The 21,357-nt window shown below is 44.7% G+C and overlaps 10 protein-coding genes across 10 annotated transcripts; 5 read left to right on the top strand and 5 right to left on the bottom strand. All coding sequences in view use genetic code 12, as the record gives it.

The window, feature by feature from the left end:
- Positions 1 to 97: 97 nt before the first annotated feature.
- PHO81 (Pho81p) lies at positions 98 to 3,826 on the top strand (the record flags this gene model as incomplete). Its single annotated transcript, XM_029032758.2, has 1 exon — positions 98 to 3,826. One exon carries the CDS (start codon positions 98 to 100, stop codon positions 3,824 to 3,826), a length of 3,729 nt encoding a protein of 1,242 aa, XP_028893073.2.
- A 45-nt stretch (positions 3,827 to 3,871) lies between these two features.
- Positions 3,872 to 5,677, bottom strand: CJI96_0003408 (uncharacterized protein; the record flags this gene model as incomplete). Its single annotated transcript, XM_029032757.2, has 1 exon — positions 3,872 to 5,677. One exon carries the CDS (start codon positions 5,675 to 5,677, stop codon positions 3,872 to 3,874), a length of 1,806 nt encoding a protein of 601 aa, XP_028893072.2.
- Positions 5,678 to 6,136: 459 nt separating this feature from the next.
- CJI96_0003409 (alpha-ketoacid dehydrogenase kinase family protein) lies at positions 6,137 to 7,396 on the bottom strand (the record flags this gene model as incomplete). Its single annotated transcript, XM_029032756.2, has 1 exon — positions 6,137 to 7,396. One exon carries the CDS (start codon positions 7,394 to 7,396, stop codon positions 6,137 to 6,139), a length of 1,260 nt encoding a protein of 419 aa, XP_028893071.2.
- Positions 7,397 to 7,737: 341 nt separating this feature from the next.
- CJI96_0003410 ([Histone H3]-lysine-36 demethylase) lies at positions 7,738 to 9,228 on the top strand (the record flags this gene model as incomplete). Its single annotated transcript, XM_029032755.2, has 1 exon — positions 7,738 to 9,228. The coding sequence occupies one exon, from the start codon at positions 7,738 to 7,740 to the stop codon at positions 9,226 to 9,228; it is 1,491 nt and encodes a 496-aa protein (XP_028893070.2).
- Positions 9,229 to 9,365: 137 nt separating this feature from the next.
- Positions 9,366 to 12,599, top strand: CJI96_0003411 (uncharacterized protein; the record flags this gene model as incomplete). Its single annotated transcript, XM_029032754.2, has 1 exon — positions 9,366 to 12,599. One exon carries the CDS (start codon positions 9,366 to 9,368, stop codon positions 12,597 to 12,599), a length of 3,234 nt encoding a protein of 1,077 aa, XP_028893069.2.
- A 70-nt stretch (positions 12,600 to 12,669) lies between these two features.
- Positions 12,670 to 13,920, bottom strand: ARG1 (argininosuccinate synthase; the record flags this gene model as incomplete). Its single annotated transcript, XM_029032753.2, has 1 exon — positions 12,670 to 13,920. One exon carries the CDS (start codon positions 13,918 to 13,920, stop codon positions 12,670 to 12,672), a length of 1,251 nt encoding a protein of 416 aa, XP_028893068.2.
- Positions 13,921 to 15,083: 1,163 nt separating this feature from the next.
- On the bottom strand, positions 15,084 to 16,682 carry CJI96_0003413 (DUF4246 domain-containing protein; the record flags this gene model as incomplete). The annotated part of the gene is made up of 1 exon (XM_029032752.2): positions 15,084 to 16,682. The coding sequence occupies one exon, from the start codon at positions 16,680 to 16,682 to the stop codon at positions 15,084 to 15,086; it is 1,599 nt and encodes a 532-aa protein (XP_028893067.2).
- A 1,173-nt stretch (positions 16,683 to 17,855) lies between these two features.
- CJI96_0003414 (uncharacterized protein) lies at positions 17,856 to 19,547 on the top strand (the record flags this gene model as incomplete). Its single annotated transcript, XM_029032751.2, has 1 exon — positions 17,856 to 19,547. One exon carries the CDS (start codon positions 17,856 to 17,858, stop codon positions 19,545 to 19,547), a length of 1,692 nt encoding a protein of 563 aa, XP_028893066.2.
- A 349-nt stretch (positions 19,548 to 19,896) lies between these two features.
- CJI96_0003415 (uncharacterized protein) lies at positions 19,897 to 20,412 on the top strand (the record flags this gene model as incomplete). Its single annotated transcript, XM_029032750.2, has 1 exon — positions 19,897 to 20,412. The coding sequence occupies one exon, from the start codon at positions 19,897 to 19,899 to the stop codon at positions 20,410 to 20,412; it is 516 nt and encodes a 171-aa protein (XP_028893065.2).
- A 108-nt stretch (positions 20,413 to 20,520) lies between these two features.
- Positions 20,521 to 21,288, bottom strand: GLO2 (hydroxyacylglutathione hydrolase; the record flags this gene model as incomplete). The annotated part of the gene is made up of 1 exon (XM_029032749.2): positions 20,521 to 21,288. One exon carries the CDS (start codon positions 21,286 to 21,288, stop codon positions 20,521 to 20,523), a length of 768 nt encoding a protein of 255 aa, XP_028893064.2.
- Positions 21,289 to 21,357: the final 69 nt, after the last annotated feature.

Raw genomic sequence — 21,357 nt, forward strand, 5'->3', positions numbered from 1 at the left:
TCGCAGCCTTCGGTCCACGTGGTTTTCAAATACCGATACCGATAAATACGCTAGGCAGGCTCCTTCTTTTTTTCCTTCAAACTTATAATCTCCTAGTATGAAGTTTGGAAAGTACTTGGCCTCGCGCCAGCTTGAGCTCCCGGAGTACTCGGGCTACTTTATCGACTATAAGGCGTTGAAGAAGCTCATCAAGCAATTGGGAGGAGGCGTCGATGTGAGTACTACCGAGCCAAACAGCCAGTTCCAGATCCAGCAGAAGCTCAAAGACAACAAGGCCAGTTTCTTCTTCAGGGTGGAAAGAGAATTGGATAAGGTAAACTCGTTCTACTTGGAGAAACAAGCCAATATGGCCATCAACTTGGACTTGTTAGTTATGAAGAAAGAAGAACTCTTGACCAAATCGTCAGATATGGCGCTGGACCCGCTGGTGAACGCTCTGTCGCTCAATTTCAAAAACTCGATCTTGTTTCTCAATTTGTATCAGAATTTTAAAAAGATCCATCAGGACTTGCTCCGATTGCAGCAGTTCATCGAGTTAAATGAGGCTGGGTTCCTGAAAGTCGTGAAGAAGTGGGATAAGCGGTCCAAGTCTCACACAAAAGAGCTCTTTTTGCAAACGGCCGTGAGCGTGCAGCCCGTGTTTCACAAAAACGAGATCAACGAGCTTTCTGACCTAGTGATCCAGTCCCTCTTCGACCTCGAGTCGATCATGGACGGCGACTATTCTGTGTTGGAGAACTACAGAGGTCGAAGGCTGGTCCTGGCGCCCCTGAATTACTCAGAAATTCTTGCCAGACACAGTTCGATCTCAGGTATCGACCAGCAGGACATGAGTGACCAGGATAAATCGACGTTCCCTGGTAGTTATCCCAATACTCGTCATTCGTCCTTTACGGGCTTTCAACATTCTCAGATTGATGATCTATACTCCAGTTTTGTCAATGTGGCTACTCTCAAAGATACGGATGAGTCCGTCCTCAACAGGTGGATCGAGAAAGTAAAGTCATCCTCAAAAGGGTCTCAGAACGAAGCTGCATCCAAGTATCTCTTTTCAAAAATCTTCTTGCTTGCTATCAGCAACCTTAAGATTTCAGATGCATTCTTGAAGACATTCCTTGAGCTCATCGATTATCAAATCGACTTCGAAGTGAGCTCTGAGGACTTCAACAGCAACAAGTCTATCATCCACGAATGTGTTTCATTACAGCCGGCTTCAACCTCAGAGGAACACCAGCATGTCAGTATAAATAACGGTGTCAAGGTTATCACATCAGTCGATAACATTGACCATTCAAGGGTTTTCGTTATCGACTTCATTATCAACAACCTCTCCCAAGATGCATTGAGTGGCCTCCTAATTCGAAAGGATATGAATGGTCGAACATGTCTCCATTACGCCTCGCAAAACAATTGCCTCGAGCTTCTCACACTCATTTTACCGCATTTCCCAAAAGATCATCTTGATGATCTTGACAATGATTCCATGTCAGCGTTACTTTTGGCGATCAAGCATAATAACTTTGATATCATCAAGCTTCTCGTCCAGCATGGCAGTAACAGATACCCTGTTACCAACGAGTCGAAGCTTCAGTACCTCCCAGTCAACTACGCCTGTAAGTTTGGCGACTACAAGACAGTCGAGTACTTATTGCGCTATGCAGACACGAGCCCAGAAATGATCAATCAGCCTGATGTTGAGGGCCTATTTCCATTGCATGTTATTGCCCGCTCTGGCAATTACTCCCTCATAAAGCTCCTCACCGAATTTGGTGCTAGTGTCAATCAGCTCGACGGTCTCAACAAGTGGCCGCCACTTTTTTACGCTGCATCAGAGGGCAACATAAAAACGACCGAGGAATTGATCAAATTCGGTGCCAAATTAGACATTGTTGACGAAGACGGCTACAATGTGCTATACTACTGTGTCATCGAAGGACATATCGGTGTTCTCAACCATATTCTTTCGTACAGAAAGGAGATATCCAAGAGCGAGAGAGCGTCTCTGGCTGACGTCACGATGGACTCCATAGCAGAGAGCTCACTCCCACGACAATCCAAAAATAAGGAAAGTTCGGGATCAATTCTTGACGAAGAAGAAGACTCTGAGGACAGCGGCGACATCGAAAAAAACGTGGACCTGATTCCGCACTTAGAGCTTCCTCCTCCCATTCTCCCACTCCGGAGGTACGGCCATAACTTCTTGGAGCAAAAGGTGTTGATTGAGTTGATTTTTTCCAACGAGAAGGGTTCAATTAATCTATTTAATTCTGGAACAGGACTTCAGCCTGGACGCATCACTATAACATCTAATATTTCCGATATCGTTCCAAGAAACATCTTACTTCCTAACAATGGCGGCGAGAAGGAGACTACAAGCTGCATATTCCAAACTGAAGTTGACTCATTGAGTGAATTCAGAGTTGACTTCGAGATCTTTCCTAAGTTTGGTACTCGTCTCATCGCTAAGACCACTGCTTTGAATTTGAGACAGTTGGATACTTCCTCCCTTGAGGTCAATTCGACTCTGTTACCTCTTTTCGACTTGCGCTTGAGGAATATAGGTGAGCTTAAATTTAACTACCAGGTGATCTTTCCATTCGCTGGGACGTTGCTCGAGACGACCAAGTACGATACCTATTGGAAGTCATCAACAAATTTTGTTAAAAACAAGCCGACAAATAAGCTTAACGGGCAAGGGTTGTCTCCAAACAATTTCCTCTCGCCATCTAATATTAGTAACTCCACTGGTGAAGCGAAGAATGGCAACGGAGGTGTTGGAAATCAAGTTACTCTGGCTACTCCTCCAGGGGCTAAATCGAACTCCTCGTTCGTTACCGCAACCTCATTATCTGGTGATTACTTAAGGATCAAGGTTTGCCTTCTCAACGATGGCTCTCCGTTTGTGTGTCCCCATTGGTCTATTTCGGTGGCGGATAATGTGGAACTTCTTCTTCCCAACTTGACGGCTGAACAATTAACGTCGATTGCCTCAAGCCTTTTCGATTATGAGAAGATAATTGCTGATCTTTCGAAAATGACGGTAAAAGACATTGTACTTATAAAAAAGCTCTTGAGGATCATATACCTTCCTCTTGACACTTTCTTGAACATACTCAATCCCGAGATCAGATGCAGCATTGAACTCGTGTTCCCATCTCTATATGAGCTTGACCGAATCCCCTTTTCCGGCAATATTCAGGTTAACTTGAACAAATTTATTGATCTCACACTCAACAGTGTTTTTAATCACATCCGGGCATTGAAAGTAAAATCGAAAAATGGGGCCAGTCGCTCCTTAATATTCTTGTCATCCAATTCTATTGTCTGCAAGATTTTGAATTGGAAGCAGCCGAACTTCCCGGTGTTTTTAATCATGAACGGTATCATATTTAACAATGCAACCGGTCTCTTTGAGGCACACTCTGCGAATGGATTACCAATGGAGGAACTAGGATGCACCAAAGATAATGACAAACATGATTGCAAGGGAGTCGATCTACTCCACAAACAAGGTAGCAAAGAGAGACAACTTAACGCCAACGACCAAGAGCTCACTGTGAGATCCATAAAGGATGCCGTTAACTTCACTATTGACAATAATTTGATCGGTGTCATCACCTCCATCCACTTACTTGACTTGGTGCCTAAGCTCATTCCCTTGATAAGATCTAGAGGGTTGGTATTAGTGGCGTCCAACGATATCATGGACCCCGACAACAACCCCGATACGCTATCTAAAGAGTTGGATATCTACAGCAGGACTGAAATCAATGGATTGAGATTCGATGATGTGCTCAGTTTTAAGGATGAACCAGGTACAATGTAATATTACATAGATAATATGAAATGAAATGAAATGAGGTTTTTAATGCTATCTCCTTCTTCTTGGTGGTGGAGGAGGCGGGGGTGGGGCTCTTTTAACTTTTGCCTTCTGTTGTCTGGCGTTGAGTGTATCTGGCTTTCTATTAGGCTGAGAATTATTGTTTCCGCCCAAATACTCTTTAGGCAAATCTAGAAGCTGTTCAGTGCGAGCAGCTGCAAATGTGGCGAACGGATCCTCTGAGTTGTCTTTGCTGGAATCTTGTAGAAAGACATTGCCATTATTAATTGAAAACATAGAGTCTTTGCTTCTCAGTCCTTGAAGTTCCAAATTATGCGATTTTGTATGAAGATTGTAGTCATCCTTGTTGGACGCTCTAACGGATGCCACACGAGTGAATGATAAAGAGTCTGTTGAAGAAGTATTGTCCAGTGTACCAAGCTTGACATTGGCGACTCTGGAGCTGACTGACAGGATAGATACAAGACTTTCAGAGCTAGCATTCTTGCTCGAATTCAACAGAGAGTTGACCTTAAACCCATTGGAACTCTTTTTAACCCATGGAATATTGAGGCATTTTGTGGCTGATTTAACGATGGCTGCGAAGTTGGATTTAGTAGACACATCCTCATACTCCCTTTCATACGAGTTAGTATCGCAGTTGATCACAACATTTCGTAACGTCTCCAAAATTTCGTATGGCTTGTATGGTGGGTCAAGCTCGGATAATTGAGAGAAGACGAGGAGCGGGTTGAGTACCTTCAAGTAGGTGAGGGCTAGAATGCAATTTTCTTTGGGTTGCTCTGGAGAGTAATCAAGGTCATTAAGCTCTCTGAGGATGATATCAAGTAGAATCTTGACGTCATTGAGATAAGGGAATTTAGCGGAATATGACGTTGTAAAGACTGTGTAAAGAAACTTCAACATTAAAATTTTGATGATGCTTGACTCTTCACGATTGAGATGATAGACTAGCAAATTTGTGAACCCACATAGTACATTGACGCCCTTGCGATTGACCAGCAATCCTTCAAAGACTCTATTCGTTCTAGATGTACATGATATGGTTTTCATTAGGTATTGTTCATTGATGAGAAGAAGCAATTTGAACTCCTCGTATGCAACGAGCTTCTCTTCGTCCTCAAAATCGTTGTATGTGACATCATACTCATTGAAGTTGTCATTTGAGGTGAGATCATCTATGAGGGTTGGAATCAACGGGCTTCTCGTCAACGAATCAAACTCTTCATCTGAGAGAAGCACCACCTTGTACAAATACTGAAAAATGATATCACAATTGAATTTGAGCAAGACATACGCAGCATGAGAAGATTTTGAGGATGTGATGTGTTTGTTTAGAACGTTTCCCACAACTGAGATAATGCCTAGCGAGCGCAACGTCGACACAAATTGCTCATCCGATATGTGTTCAGAGAACGCTGCACCCATCACGGGATCATCATGAAGTTTGAACGTAAGAAGCGTGATTACCAGTAAAAAGCTTTTGAAGTTTTCGACTTCTTCGTCGGAGGCAGCGTCACTTAGGACTTTGAGCAAGCTGAGGATTTTGCCCATGCACAAGCCAAAGTTCTTTGTAAACAAGTTCAGCCGAAGCAAATCTAGTGCAAAAACTGAACAAACATGGTACACTTCCAGCTCTTTCAGCAAATGGTCCACGGCTGTCTTGAGATAAGTGGAAAGAGACTGGTTGCACTCTGTGGGGTCGCTGTTTATGAGTAAATGACGACACAGGGAACGCACGCTTTCTAGCGTGGGAGCAGTTATTTGCAGACAGAAAGCATCGAACGTCGGAGTCATTGAGGTGAGATCCGAGGCCCTTGACGAAGCTTCGAACATGGAGTGGTGATACAGACCACCTGGAATGAGTAGGTGGTGGTGCGCGAGTCGTCATGCAACCACAGGCAGGTCTCACTCAGAATAGAATTGCGCCGCCTGAGGAAGTGACCAAAAACAGCGAGGGAAAAAGGGGAGAGGATAAATGATGAGCGTAAAACGAGTAAGATATCAAAGGTTTGACGCGATGAACTTGGTCAGCTATATGGAAGGCTATTCAGTAATAACCTTTTGTCTTTATTTGTTGGCTGGGTTCGATTCTTGGGTGCAAAACCGATCTCGCAAATGAGGCTGGTGAGAGGAAGCCAAGACTCTGTAGACACGACTCTCTGGTGTGGATTTTCCATTGTGAAATGCTGCCAATGCATTCACCAGTCAATTGCCGAGCCATCGTGCAATATATCCTACGTGGGCTTTGCTATTCAAACCCCACTGCAGAATTCGCCTATGTAAGTGGGCCGTTCATGATCCAACGGTCTTGAGATAGACATCGGTGCCCCAGCCGTAGTATGATTGCACTGTGAGCAGGCCCTTGGCCGGTTTATTCTTGTCGCTGAGTGTATCATTGAAAATTTCAATGTAGTTTTTCAGAAGAGGCAAGCCGTATCCCATTCCAGCCACCGTATGTCCCGCTTCGCCTGGGGGCACATTGAGCGTTTTGTAGCTGTCCCCCTCGCCAGAATCGTACGTGGAGAAAGAGTAGTCAAATACGTGGCTCAATGCGTGTGGCGGGATACCCTTACCCTTGTCTCTGATTCTCATCTCCAAAAAAGAAGGTGAGTCGCTAGTTGAGACGGTCACCTGGACGGGGTCCTTCACACCATTTTCTATATGAGCTCTAAAGGAGTTTTTGAAAAGCTCCATGAGGATATAGTCTAGATGGTACTCAATGTAGGGGAATATTATTGGTTCGTCTTTTTCGTTGGCGAGCTTATCAGGCTCGTCCTTCAGAGTCCAGAAATTCGGAGGGTGAAGGTTGGTATCAATCGTCACTTTCACACTCTGGTCATATTTCATGAGGCAAATATCATTGACAAGCTCTGCATTTCTCATAATCACGTCTTTGATGTTGAGTGGCTTGACTATACCGTTGTGCGGGCTGCCTTCTTTGAAGGTGCCGTTCGTCAAGGAATCTGTCAACGAGATTTGCTGGTGCGCTATAAGGCGCATGCTTATACGCTCTCTCAAGTGTTCATCCAAGAAGCTCTTCACTTTGTCTACCGAAAGCAAATGTAGTACCTCGCTGAAACCTTTAGATAGTGTGGGCAACGCATCAGCATGAATCTCCATGAAGTTCTGCAAAACCGTACTCCTCAACCGCTGGCTCTCTTCTAATGTGCACGGTGGATGAATCGACGCGGTGATTAACACCGACATCGTTTTTAAGTACATGTTGTAAGACTCTGAGATGGAAGGATTGAGCATGACAAGATAAGGCAAGTCACGAAACTGGCGCAAACGGCGAGCATTGTAGGTTAGCAACTGCTCAATAGTTTCTCTAGCGCTTTGAAGAATGTATGTTGAGTTGAGTTTCCTTGATTGCTCCAAGATAGCCAGGATCAGAAGTTTCTCTAATGGCTGGCTCGCATAATGATGAATGAGTCTTTCCAAAGAAGCACGCACTTTGTACTCCTGGAGAAACTTTTGTCGAGGGTCCTCTGCTGTGTATGCTCTTCTAAACGTTTTGAAAGGAACACGTGAGTGTCTTAACAGACGTAACATGACTTTAACTGTTGGTAATCTAGTAAGCACGACTTGGAGATTGCGAAGCTTGATCTAGCTCTATGGGTGCGAATTGCTCATTGATAGTACAAAGTGCGATGGGGTGCAAGTGGAAATCTATAGAGAGACTTTTTGGTAAAATGCATTAGGGGATGAAAAAGGAAAAAAGCGAGAGTAAAGGACTTTTGGTTCAAAAAAATTATGTTGTCCATTCAATTGCATCAATCTATTTCATCCACTTTTTATACTATCTCTTGAATCAGTGTCCGGCAGGCCCTACTACTACTAGTGCGAAACCATCAACCCCAGCTTACATAGTCATTACCCCATCTCTTTAAGAAATGCCAACATCCCTGGAGTTGTGTCCCAATTGCCCAGACACGCCTCCCTCAGATACCGAGGATATCAACTGGATTCAATGTGATATTTGCCGCCAGTGGTTCCATACGATTTGTATCGGCACCAAAGAAGAGGATATAGCCGAGATCGCCTCATACCATTGCCAGAAATGTTCCAAGAAACACGGACCATCGCAACTACGAAGAGTGCTGAAACGAGCAAGGGTAAAAATTGACTACGTGGCCCTTGACCAGGGCGAGACGTTTGCAATAGATAAAAGCGTGCACCCCCACGTCCCCAGCTTCGAGGAGTTTGCTTTTGTAGCTGATCCAAATGCCAAGGGGGACCCGTACATTGATGTTTTGTCCGGGGATGAGCTTACAAAAGAGTACATTTTGGCCACGGGGCTTCCTAGGCCCATTTTGATTCCTCAGGTGGTGAATGAAGATGTAGGTATGAAGCTTCCTTGTGAAAGAGAAGAGGTGACTGTTTCGAAGATCGCCAGCTTAGTGGGCGAGGATGAGCCTGTGGAGGTCATGGACGTCTTATCTCAACAGAGCGAGTCTCCAGGATGGAACTTGGGCCAGTGGAAACGGTACTTCTACATGAGGGATAAAGACCGCATCCGAAACGTCATTTCCCTTGAGGTTTCAGACGTTGAAGGTCTTGGTGACGCCTTTGTGAGGCCGAAAATGGTACGTGACATGGACCTCGTCGATAAAGTTTGGCTGCAAAATGAGTCAGGTGAGGAAAGACCAAAAGTCACCACATACTGTCTCATGTCAGTGGCTGGCTCATACACAGACTTCCACATCGACTTCAGCGGGACGCCAGTATACTATACTGTCTGCCACGGGAGCAAGACTTTTCTAATGTACCCGCCCACTGACGATAATCTTGATCTCTATACCAGTTGGTGTAAAGAGCCGCGGCAGAACTTCACATGGTTTGGTACTTACTCGAAGAAAATCCGTGGTAAGAAGCTCATCCCGACTGGAGGCTTCAAAGTTAGTCTCCAAAAGGGTGATCTTTTCATTATACCTAGCGGCTGGATCCACTCCGTGTACACGCCCGAAGATTCCGTGATCATTGGCGGTAATTATCTTACCCTAAAGGATATCCCTATGCACCTCAAGATTTACAATATTGAAAAGGCTACTGGTGTGCCTCTGAGGTACAGGTTTCCCAAATTTAATCGGGTCCTATGGCTTGCAAGCTACTACTTCTATACCCACCAAGATGAGTTCTTGCAAGACAGTGTCTTGAGTGATACTAAAACAACCGAGACGCACCTGGGCGAAGCTTTGCATACAGCCAGCAAAATAATAGCGGCGCTTGCGGCGCATTTGAGCGACCATTATCAGCTCAGCAAAACGAACAACATGGCCAAAAAAAGCATTCCCACACAACTAATTGGCAAAGATGTTCTTTCTTTCCTCGACAAGCTCCGGGCTTGGCAACTTGAATTGTCCAGGCTTTCAAGTGCGGACTAAATTCCACAGTAGTCCGCACTTGACGAATGTGTAGCTCTTTGTCCTGCACCATCCTGTCACCAACCGCCGTGCTGCCGATACCAGCTGCCCTCATACTTCACATATCTCAGAGCAACATCATTCTTTGAACAGAACACATGGTAGCTTCGGATGACTCAGTAAATGAGTTCACTCCACAGGCAATCTATGGCACAGAAAAGGAGGCACTTGATGAGTCGCAGTACAATGTGTACGACGATAAAAAGGACGACAGTGGTATAGAAAAGCCTGAACCAAAAAGCAACCTTTGGAGAAAAGCATACCTGTTTTTCTACCCAGATTGGATCTTAAAACATACAAGCCGAAGTGACCTCAAACTAGTTTTGCAAACATGGGTCCAAGTTTGGTCCACAATCTTTCTTTGCATAGTGCCCAGGACAGACGAATGGTTAGGAATAGCATGCTTCTTATTCCAGATCATGGGCTTCATCATGGCTAACGGTGGTTTATCTGTTGTTATCAATGTTCTGCTAGCATTCATGTGTTCCTTTTATGTGTGCGTAGCTTGGCTATTTATTGTGGTCGCTAGCGCCATAAGCGCTCACTTGAGAGGGTGGCCCACCCAGGAGTCGGTGGCTCGGCTGCTAATTGCTGACGGCATTTGCACTTCTGAAAATGTCTCCAAGTGCTACCAGGAACAAGTCACCGATGGTAGATTCCTAGATACTCGGTGCACAGTCATTTGGGTGTTTGCAGGGCTCATAGCTTTCACCGCATTTGGCATGACAAGAAGGTATCACCCTCTCATGAGGCTACCTTTTGTTGCAGGCGCCATTACCACCGTCATAATGACGGTTAATTTTGTCACTTTGCCTACTTTCATTGGTGCTGAAGTTTCAATGGTCATCATCAAGCCATTTCTACTAGCTTTCGTCTTTAAAATTGTGTGTGCTTTCGTAGTGTTCCCCTTCACGTCGAGTCATACATATCTCAAAGCCATAATTGGAATTCACGACTCCTTGGCTGCTACTTGCGAGAAGAATGCTAATTTCTTCAAGACGATTAAGCCTTCGCTCGACAACTTCAACAACCATAATCAATTAGCCAGCGACGTACAGGCATCAAGAGTTAAACTAGGGCCACTGGAGATGTTTCTCATTAGTTCAAGATGGGAGGTTTCGTTTAGCAGATTTGATACAGGTGATCTAGCGGAGATCCGTTCCAAGATCAAACCTCTCTTGACCGTCTTAGCAGGTTTTAAGTACTTGTACGATCTTTTGGACGAAAGAAAAGATGTCACACGAGATGCATACGCCCCACTCAAGAGGAAAGGAAGCTTGTCAAATCAATCCTTCTCTGACTCTCACAATAAACTCCTTGCATCATTCAGGCATACTTATGCCAAAGTGGGGGTTTTCGAGACTCAGATGAGAGTACAAAAACTAAAGGATCATTTCAAAGAAACCGGGAAAGCAATCAGTCTTCATGACTTAGATGTCATCTGTAGTTTTATGAAAGAGCATTATGGTGAATTTCTAGAAGAGGTTCCAAAAACACTTAAAGCTGTATCTGCGTGGCTAAAGGCGGCTAATTCTTTCAGAACCTACAGTTTATTGAGCTGGTCAAAACACGTCAATGAGCAAAAGAAACAGAACGAGAATCTCCTTCACCATGTAAAGAAGTTGAGGGCTGAGGTCCAGAAACTTGATGAGGCCAATGAAACCATCAAAAGTCTTGCTAACAGATTTGATGGAGAGGAGCAAAAATTATGTCTAGTAAGTCAAAGTTCGCTTGTCGTATTTTTCTGCAAGGAGATTGCCCAACAAATTTTCAGTCTTTGCTCAGTTCTTTCAGACTTAGACGAAACAAGACCAACGCCAAAAGTGATAACCATGTTTTCAAGTACTCGCCATGACAAAAGAGTGACTATCAATAGAGACATGTATAATGACGATCCTGTTGGTAACGCTGAAGGGTCATCCCCTAATATTGTGCGTCACCGAGATCCAGACGTATTGGATCCCGAAAATCTTTATCAGGTCGTTGTGATAAACCTCTTCAGTTTTTATCGAAATTTATATGAGAGTGAGAATTTGTGGTTTTGGGTACGCCTGTCTATGCTTCTACAGTTTTGTTGCTTTCCATATTATTTCCGTCCATCGACGGGATTCTTCACGAGACATCGATTGCTTTGGCTTCCCATTACATGCGCTGTTTCCATCTCAGAATACACTGCAGAAACAGTGTACCTGTTTTTGTCAAAAATTATTTACTCCTTCATTGGCTGTCTCGCAGGTATGATAGGTTGGTACATCTCAACCGGGAGTGGAAATGGAAATCCTTACGGTTATGCAATTGTCACAGCTGTCATATATTTCTTGACGGCCTATTATCGTCAATTTGCTGTGCACATAACTAAGGTCCCGGGGATTATGGTAAGTGTAACCCCAGTATTGGTCTTAGGAACTAGTTGGTCCGACTCTCGACTGCTGTTCCCCTCTAACATAGGGGTTGGATGGCGCGTGGCTGTTACTAGGTTTGTCAGTGTTGTGATTGGTTTGTTTGTTTCGCTTTTAGCAAGCTCGTTTCCAAAACCAAGAAGCTCGAAAGTCGCTGTCAGGATGATTCTTTCGGGCGTTTTGGAGTCTTCGAATGACATGTTCTCGAAGATTTCTGAGTTTGCTTTGAAGCGTATCGAAAACTCAAATATACATATCAAAGTTCGTCACGACGAGGCCAGTGATAAGATGAGAAGTCTATTAATTTCTCTAGCAAATGCCAGAGCAATGATGAACTTCATCAGGTATGAAACTGCTTGGACCGGAAACTGGCCAACTGAGACCTACCGCACGTTACAAACCTTAGTAAATGACCTTATTCAATTATACTACTTGATCTATATTCTGATCAATCAGGTCCAGGACACAAAGGAGTGGATGCCGATAATACTTGATAGGTTAGGCTGGACGAATGCAGATTTGGTGGCGGAAGTGCTTGCTCTCACTGGCATGTCCGCTGGTGCACTCCGGCGAAAGAGCCCTATGCCTAAAATAACTAACGCCAACTTAACTGCAAAGCATTTTGAGAGTGTCAGTGAGCAGTGGGGTGTGAGCAGTGCCACGTTGAATGAACGATTCTACGACGAGGTAGAAAGTAGTAGCATCAGATCGGATGAGAATCATGATGATTGTGCTATCACACAGAGACACGGAAAAACGGTGAATTATCAAAAATTGCTAAGCCACGATGGACAGATCAATATAGTGTGCTTGTTATTGATGCATTTGGCATATCAAAAGATCGACGACATCGTCATTACAGTCAAGTCACTCGTTGGAGAGAAGTACGATGTTAGTGAGGAGCTCTTTGAACTAAGGAAATGGGAGAGATGATTAGACAGTGATAATTTGAAATATGACATTCTATTTATACCGTAGATTATATAGGTTTTGATTGACTTAATTACAATTCCAACTTTTGGCCCTTTTCACGAGCAGCCTCACCATACTTCTTGATTCTGATGGACTGGACAGCAATGAAACCAGAAGTGTCCTCAGGAGAGAAGCCAGTCAATTCGTCCATGGAAGACTCGGTTTCATCGTACAATTTCTCGGTGTCAGAGTATCTGCCCAAAATCGTCAAGGAGCCCTTGTAAGCTCTGGCTCTGACAGTACCGTTGACGGTCTTCTGGGAAGGTGGGATCATGGCTCTCACGTACTCACACTCTGGGGTAAAGTACATTCCGTTGTACAACAACTTGGCGTAAGAAATGGTGACAAACTGGTCTCTCAATGCTCTCACCTCTCTGTCCAAGGTCAAACCCTCCAAATCAATGTGGGTGGATCTCAAGATGGTCAAGCCTGGGGTCTCGTAGCAGCCTCTGGACTTGATACCAATGAAACGATTCTCGACAATGTCAATTCTCCCCACACCGTTCCTTCTGGCCAAGGCGTTAGCCTCAAGGAATAATTCCACTGGGTCGGTAACAACCTTCTTACCGCCATCCAACACCAACTTGACTGGTAAACCCTTTTCAAACACAACATCGAAGTCCTCTGGGGTGTCTGGAGCGTCAGTGGGGTCGACAGTCAACTTCCACATGTCCTTTGGAGGAGTAGTGTTTGGGTCTTCCAAAATACCAGCTTCGAAAGAGATATGAGCCAAGTTCTCGTCTGTAGACCATGGTTTGGCCTTAGTCTGAGCCACAGGAATGTTCTTCGAGGCAGCGTACTCCAACAAGTCATTTCTGCCAGCAAATCTGTTGAAGAACTCAGGGTCTCTCCATGGGGCAATGACAACGACATCAGGCTTCAAAGCGTAGAAGGACAACTCAAAACGCACCTGGTCATTACCTTTACCTGTGCAACCATGGGAAACAGCAAAGCATCCTTCTTGTTCGGCAACCTGGATCTGAGCCTGGGCAATCACTGGTCTGGCCAACGAAGTACCCAAAAGGTAGACATTCTCATAGACGGCGTTGGCCTGGATGGCAGGGAAACACACTTGCTCAACAAACTGCTTTCTGACATCCACCACGACGAATTTAGAAGCACCAAGGGCCAAGGCTTTCTTCTCGGCAGCTTCGAAGTCCTCCTCCTGGCCAATGTTGGCCAAAAAGGCCACAACTTCGTAGCCTTGTTCAAGCAACCAGGCGAGAATCACGGAGGTGTCCAAACCACCGGAGTACGCGAGACAAACTTTTCCTTTTGACATGTTTTGTGGGATGTGTGAATTCTGTAAAAGTAGATGGGGAGAGGTGAGAATTGGGGCGATAACGGGGCCCTTTATACTGATTGTCCATCGCGGCAAAAAATTTCACTTGCCTAATTGGGCGGCCCCGTCCTGCAGCCAGTGCTCACCACCCACTTATACTTGTGCAATCTCCCATGCACACCGTGACTCACGTTCTTGTTTGCAGCCATTTGTCAGATATGCGTCATACTAAGGGCGACAGAGAAGGAGATGAGAAAGATTCAGTGAAGTGTTTCCAACTTTTGCTTGAGCTACCGGATCCAATCTTACATGTTTTTAGTGGAATTGGCCTCTCCGGGGAGCCCTCGGAGGAATACTAACAAAGGGTATTGGGGCTATTGTCAATGGTACGCGCTAAGGCGAGCGATTTCGCTAATGGCAATGAAGAGCGAAGCATGGTTGGAGTAGAAACTTCAAATAGTACTCTTTTTGAAAACTTCGTAGAGTTCTTCCCGCGGGTTTGGCAATTGGCAGCGAGACATTGGGCTGCCGGAGGGTGTCCAACATTGTAGGGTGCGAAATGGCTGCAAAAGGTACCGAGAGCGAGACTCTCAATCTAAGCAGGCGCCTTTTGATCGTGGTAACAAAATCAAACATTACTTGAAGTTTTCACGTCTTACCGTTAAAGCTCCGTTGAGCAGAGAACCTCCACCAATACGGCAATTGGTGCAGTTCGTCGTCGAAGGCTCGTGACAAGGAGACAAGTGAACTAGCCGTTTGAGCCAAAAGAGCTTGATGGATTCTTTATGGTGTGAGAGAACCTTTATTGTTTTCGCCATTAACTTGGTGGCTATGACGGACAGCTGTGGCCATTTTGAAGATTCTCGTCTTGGGCTTCCCTTTGTGAAAAGAACATTGTTAGTGACGTTATTGATTGTGGAAGGTGCTTGCTTTTTGCCGTCCACTAGACTTCATAACTGCCTATAGTAAGTCTGACTAACTGATGAATTCAGCGTTGGCGGTATACAGCCAGTCATATATCGGTACATTTCGACACTATCCAATTTGTGAAAGCCTTCAACTATCACCTCTTGACAATCTATATTACAAGTAGCTTGTGTAGGCTCTAAGAATTCTAAGTATCAAATCTTGTTCTAATTACTCTAAGTCTGCTTTATATAGCCTTAGTGCTCGCAAAGGGAGAAGGTTCTGCTGTAGGCATTGTCAAAATCGTCCTCTTCATTTACCATTGCTGAACGTTCTTCCATCAACTGCAGCCTAAACTCCTTAGCTTCTTGCTCGGTCATTGTGGCAAGATCTTTTGCGTTAACCTGGGGGAAGAACTTTTTCATAAGCTCCTTGTCGTTGACCCATGTTTCATTTTGTGGTGGAACAACATCGGTTGCCTTCACCAATGAATTATATGGATCGACCAAGAAGAAACACAAAATTTTTCTAAATCCTGGTTTGCTGGGATCTTCTAATTTGAACGCATCGACGTGGTGCTGAAAGCTATTGGGGAAGATCACAACTCTCCCTTTCTTTGCTTCGACGCTTCCAATGTACCTAGTCATGGGATCTCCATCTTCGATTCCAAATCTGTCTTTGCAGTAGAACTCATCACCCTGTTCGTAATCTGGGTCGTCAAAAGCATACTTGAAGGAGAGTTTGGAATCTTTCACGTTATCCATATCATAGTAATATATCACCGTGGCAACGATGTCTTCGTTAATGGTACCTTCGACGTGCCAAGAGCCACCTTTATACTCTGGTTTCTCTGGTGTGAGCTCAATGTTTGCCATTTTCACGATCACCTTCAAGTTTTCAAAGCCACGAAGATCAATGTGCTTAGTTTCAGGATCCTTTTCGTATTTTGGGATGACTTCCCTGTAGAATTGGCGTTTTCCCTTCTCCCATTCTTCCCACTCCTCATCAGTAGCCTTTCTATCAATGAGTTCGTAGCAAGTCTTACTGTACTCCGCATAACCTTCTCCGTAGTAATCCTGAATGGGTATCTTCACATATTCTTCGGACTGAAATCTGGACAAGCACAAGTTCAAACCGGGAATCACCTGATTGAAAATATCAGCTATTGATTGATAAAGAGAGGAATTCTTTATAGGATGGAGGTTGTTGATGTAAGAAACAAAGCCAAAGTGCTTCGTCTCGCTGTCTAGCTTCATGAGCGCTGGAAGCCACTGAAACCTCTTCGATACACCGTATTCTGCGACACCTTTCTTGACTGTCTTTATTTCCTCATTAAACTCAGCCGCCACCAACTTGTCACCGCTTATTACCTTTGTTCTGCCGTAGACTAGGTGGAAAAGAGAAGGGTGTAATAAATCCACCACCAAGTCGTCAGAGCCTGGATGGTAGTCCTTCTTAGTGATTGCAGACTCAAACGAAGCGGCGTCCTTGCTGAAGCTTTTCACAATATTGTCTGCGATAGCTCCATCACTATACAAGATCTTATCGTCGGCAGCTATCTTGAACTTTCCAGCAGCGATCTCAGGAAGCGACTGCAATTCATCGTACCACTTCAATTCCCGAATCACATACTCAAAAACCTCTTTTGGGTATTTTGTCTCTGGTCTCTGGGCCAAAAACTCTGCTTCCCATTTTTTCACGATCTCTTGATCCTTACACTTTTTCTCCCAATCTGGTTTCTGCCTGATTGTGTTTGAGAGTCCGACAATGAGCCATTCGTCACGGTAACGAGCTGTGTTCACATAAAGCCCAAAGGCAGCCCACCAGGGGTGTCTAAAAGGAGAGCTCGACGACATCACCCTACGACGAAAAATGAGATTCAAAGCTCTTTTTATACCTCTTCATTTACGAGGGAGGGGCATGTGGAATCGGCTGCGAAAAACGCACGAGGTGCAGCTTTAGCCATAACAAACCTCGTAAATGTATTCCACATAAGGCCTACTCACACTGACTGAAAAAATCAAAAGCGTCTTTCTCGATACAAATTCATGGACCTTTAGAAAAATTCATTTAATTAATCTTCTCTGCTTTTTGTCATTTTACGTCTTCCATTGCTCTTAATTTCTGCATTGCTAAGCGCTGCTTTCTTTGGTCTCTCGATACTCATATTTGAGCACTGTTTTTGTGGTTAAAACAAATGTATACAGTCCCGAATTTGAGTTTTTTGTGTAAATGGTTGGCTAACACCTTGTCCGCAGGTTTCGTTTGGATGGCAAAGGTGACCCTTAGTTGAGACAATGAAGTGAATGTTTCATTGACTGATATCGAAATCTTTTATTCAATCTGTTTATAGTTGGTCCCCTGTCTGTTCCTTTCTCAAACAATGTAGTTCGGCTCAAGTTTAATGTAGTACAATTGTAATGGCTACTCTTCTTGGCTACGTTAAACAACATCATATGAACATCAGGTTTCCTCACATGTCGATGTCACCTAAAACTAGTAACGAGGAATGCGTGTTCAGAAGCACCTCCTCTGGTGATTAGTGACAGAGATTCAAGTAGATCGAAATGGTGTCTACTTGGTGTGTATCTTCAGCAATTATTTACTTAGACGAACAATCTGATAGTAATTTTCTAAGCGTCTTCTAAAAAAGCTTCAAGTGAATAACGCAAGGTGCCTTTACTTTTAAATGCCTCTGATGTAGCGCTTCTTAATTCTCTGTTTCTTTTCAGACTCCTTCCGCTGTGGAGTCAGACCCGTGCGGAATTTAAATCGCGATTTCCGAGACACCATGGTTTATCATAAGGGGCCCAAAATTCTACATAAAAACCAGATCATACCTTCTCATAGAATCACCATGGTTGCAATTGCTAACCCACATCGACATCATTTTTCTCCGGTGTTGTACCCCCGATGATTCATAGTCATGAGTCAAGATGGCAAGACCCAAAAAATGCGCGCTGGCTCCGAGTCACGATGATTTTGAATCATCCCACTCGGTCTTTTACCAGAGTATGCTACCTACTCCCATGGCAGAGGAAAAAAAGCTAGGTGTCACTCATAGTATAAGGGAGAAGCTTAATTTTTTGGATGAGAGGCTCTGGAAACGCTTTTCTGCCCGAAGGCTCGAGCTTATAGATACCCTTGATCTCAGCTCGAGGAAGGCGAGTGAGCAGGAAGATGAGATCAAGAAAGTAGCAGAGATTTTGCGGTTGGAATTCAAGTTCGATCAGCGATATATTGGGGATTTTGATAAGCTTGTTCGTGCTGCAGTGCAGAGTGTCAGGAGAAATCGTAAACGGTCTACGAAGCTGAAACGAAGCAATGGCGTAAAAAGACTGAGAATGTCCTCGGAAGGTTCCATCGACAGTGTAGTGAAGCTGGAGAACAGGACTCCTGAGCCAAGCAGGAAAGATGATGACCGGTTTCTTTCCGAAATTACGAGACTCAATACTGATGCAAATGATGAAGTATATGATATGAACTACCCAAGGACAAAGTCTATAACGAAGCAAGACCAGTCGAGGGTGGCAATCGGCACACTCATTCAGCCGGTCTCTTCATCTGGGAAGTCAGAATCTCGGCCCCATTTAGGGGTCATGCTCCCGCCATTGTCTGATACCAACACGCCAGGTCCTCAGGCCCAGGCTGAAAATGAGAAGGAGCTCCAAGCGATTCGTCTATCTCTTTTGCTCTTGATAAAGCGGTCGAGACTGTGTCTTGAGTCTACAACGAAAACTAGAAACGACTTTCTTCGCCGCCTTGGACAAAACTCCATCGCTGCAATTGCCGCCCTTGTGTTTGAAAAATCCTTCATCAATCTTAATCAAACCTCCATAGACTACTTGCTGGAGAAACTTCTACTGCATCCGTTCCTTGCACAGTTCTACCGCAGCCTAGAGCCGGAGTCAATTGTAAATAGGTCGCTCGACGACGAGACGGCGTCGTTGACTCTTCAAACGCTCATTGGTTGTTGCATAAAAGATTTCGGATTTGACCGAATCTTATACCCTCTAGGCGAAGCTTTCTACAGAAGTATTCTTTTGGAATACCCCTTGGTGCTGAGCTCGTCGCAGCCATTTCTTCGAGCAGATCTTGAGAGCTTTCAACAGCCTGCCTCAGTGGAAATCCCTCCACCACTGCAACAAAACGGGGACTTTTCCCTTACTAATTTGGCTGCTGTGGCCACAGAGCTCAGAAGTCACAACAGACCTCCTTCTCCGGATCTGTCAATGGATAAGAAGCTGGTGGTGCTTCGATTCTTGTCGTCCTCGTTGCGGTTCACCTATCCTACCAAGCATTCTGCGCCACCACGTTTCGTAGAGATCATGGAAAACGCTACGCAGGCGTTCAAGCTCAATGGTAACCAAATCTACGGTCTTCGAAACTGCAAAACTGGCGCCTACGTGACTTGCGACTTCGAGCTCGAGAAGATCTTCAAGCACGAAGACAACATTGAGCTTGAGATTTTCCCACAACTGATGCCCGCTATCCCCATATACAAAATGGCAAACACCATAACGCCTGCTAGATACTCGGATGACACACCACGAATAATTTTGCCTCCACCATACAAGCAATCTCCCACAGCTCCCCCCGTCATTCCTGAACCGATCATCCCGCCGCCCCAGGCTCAGGCAACACAGGCGACTCATATATCAAGTGGGCTGAACTCGAGGCCCAGAACTCCTCTTCTTCCGAAATTCCAGCCACTTTTATAGCATAATACCCTTCACGAAAATAGTCAGATAAACATATTTTGCAACCATTTCAACAGTACTGTGTATAGGTATAGCCTCTGAGGTGGACCCAGTAGACTATCCATGAGTAATTACCATCAAGCTGGATACTAAGACTGCAATTCTTGGTATGGCCACCTCTCAAGTAGCTAGCAATAGCTTTGATCCTGAACCTAAAGTCTCCGATCTGGGGAACGGACAGTTTGAACATTCCCTGAGTCACCAAGAACAGGGATCACCTTTGAAGACAACCATAATACCTCGGCCTAACTACGTTCCACCGTTAAACTTTTCGCTTGTTGAAGATGGAATATATAGATCAGGGTTCCCTATGCCTATTAACTATCCGTTCATGAAACAGCTCAAGCTCAAGACAATCATATACGTTGGGGATTTGTGCCATGAGAAGGCGAAAAAAAAAGGCAGGGACGAAAAGCCAAAGAAAGATAAGAACGGAACAGCGGAGATATATGAAAAGTACAAGGCGTGGATAGAATCCACCGATATCAACTTTCACCCTCTTTTGGTGCATTCCTCACAAGAACCGTTTACCCTGATAGAGACTCAGGCTCAAACACAGGAGTCATTAAGAGCTGCCCTACATCTCATACTAGATAAGCGAAATTTCCCAATACTTATACACTCCAATAAAGGCAAGCACAGAATCGGTGTGTTGGTGGGGCTACTAAGAAAGCTTCTCCAGGGATGGTGTATGAGTGGGATATTTGAGGAGTATGAGAAGTTCGCCATGGGCAAATCCGAATTTGATTTGGAGTTTATAGAGATGTGGCAGCCTGAGCTCACTTATGAGCAAGAATGGCTTCCTGACTTTGTACGAACTACATGACTCGATGACTGAGCTAGAGAGAAAACATTACCTGTCATCACTTATTAATCAAAGCACCCTGTCTTCGCTGGAGTTACCTCGGCAGATATCTGTCGATTGCATTTCGGCTCAGGCGTTATTCTTCATTTCACGTAATTTAGCCATGACGCTGACAGGGTCCGAGGCAGAAGTGGCTTTCAACACTTGAGGATCCAGAAGACGCATGAACGGATTGAACTCGAGCTCATCACCGATTGTGAACTTTCCGGCGGTGATGCTGCTCAGCTTCACGAAATTTGCAAGCGAGTCGATGGCTTCGTTCTGCAACACTGTCTTACTGAAATTGAGATTGCCTTTAGTGTATTCATGACCTGGATACGTGACAGTATCCTTTGGCAACTTGCCCAAGATATCGTTGAGAGCTTTTTTCATCTGTGTTGCCGTTCCCTCAAAGAAACGACCGCAGCCCGAAATGAATAGCGTGTCACCAGTGAAGACGGCCTTCTGCCCAGTCTTTGAGTCTTTCACATAGTAACAGATGGAATCCTGGGTGTGACACGGGGTATGCAAAGCCGTGATAGATAATTGGTCACCCAAATCTATCACCTCTTGGTGTGAAGGGGTGTAAGTCACCAATTCAGAGTCCTTGCCAGCGATAACGGGCAAATCCGGATATTTCTTGTGAAAATGGCCGTTGCCGCCAGCGTGATCCCAATGATGGTGAGTATTCACTATGGCCTTCAATTCAAAGTGGGGCTTTTTATTGGCAATGTACGCCTCAACGTCTTGTGGGAAAGCCGAATCAATTAACCAGGCGTGCCTCGAAGGCTCATCTATCAAGAGATAAGCGTAGTTGTTGCCCTTGCCCCAGGACAGCGGAATGATTTCAACGTGCATCTTGCGGGAGAAAATAGAAAATTTGTTGCTTCGAAATACAGAGGAGCTGAGTGTAGGAAACTTCAAAAA

Source organism: Candidozyma auris, chromosome 3 (assembly GCF_003013715.1).
Source record: "Candidozyma auris chromosome 3, complete sequence".
NCBI lineage: Eukaryota > Fungi > Ascomycota > Pichiomycetes > Serinales > Metschnikowiaceae > Candidozyma > Candidozyma auris.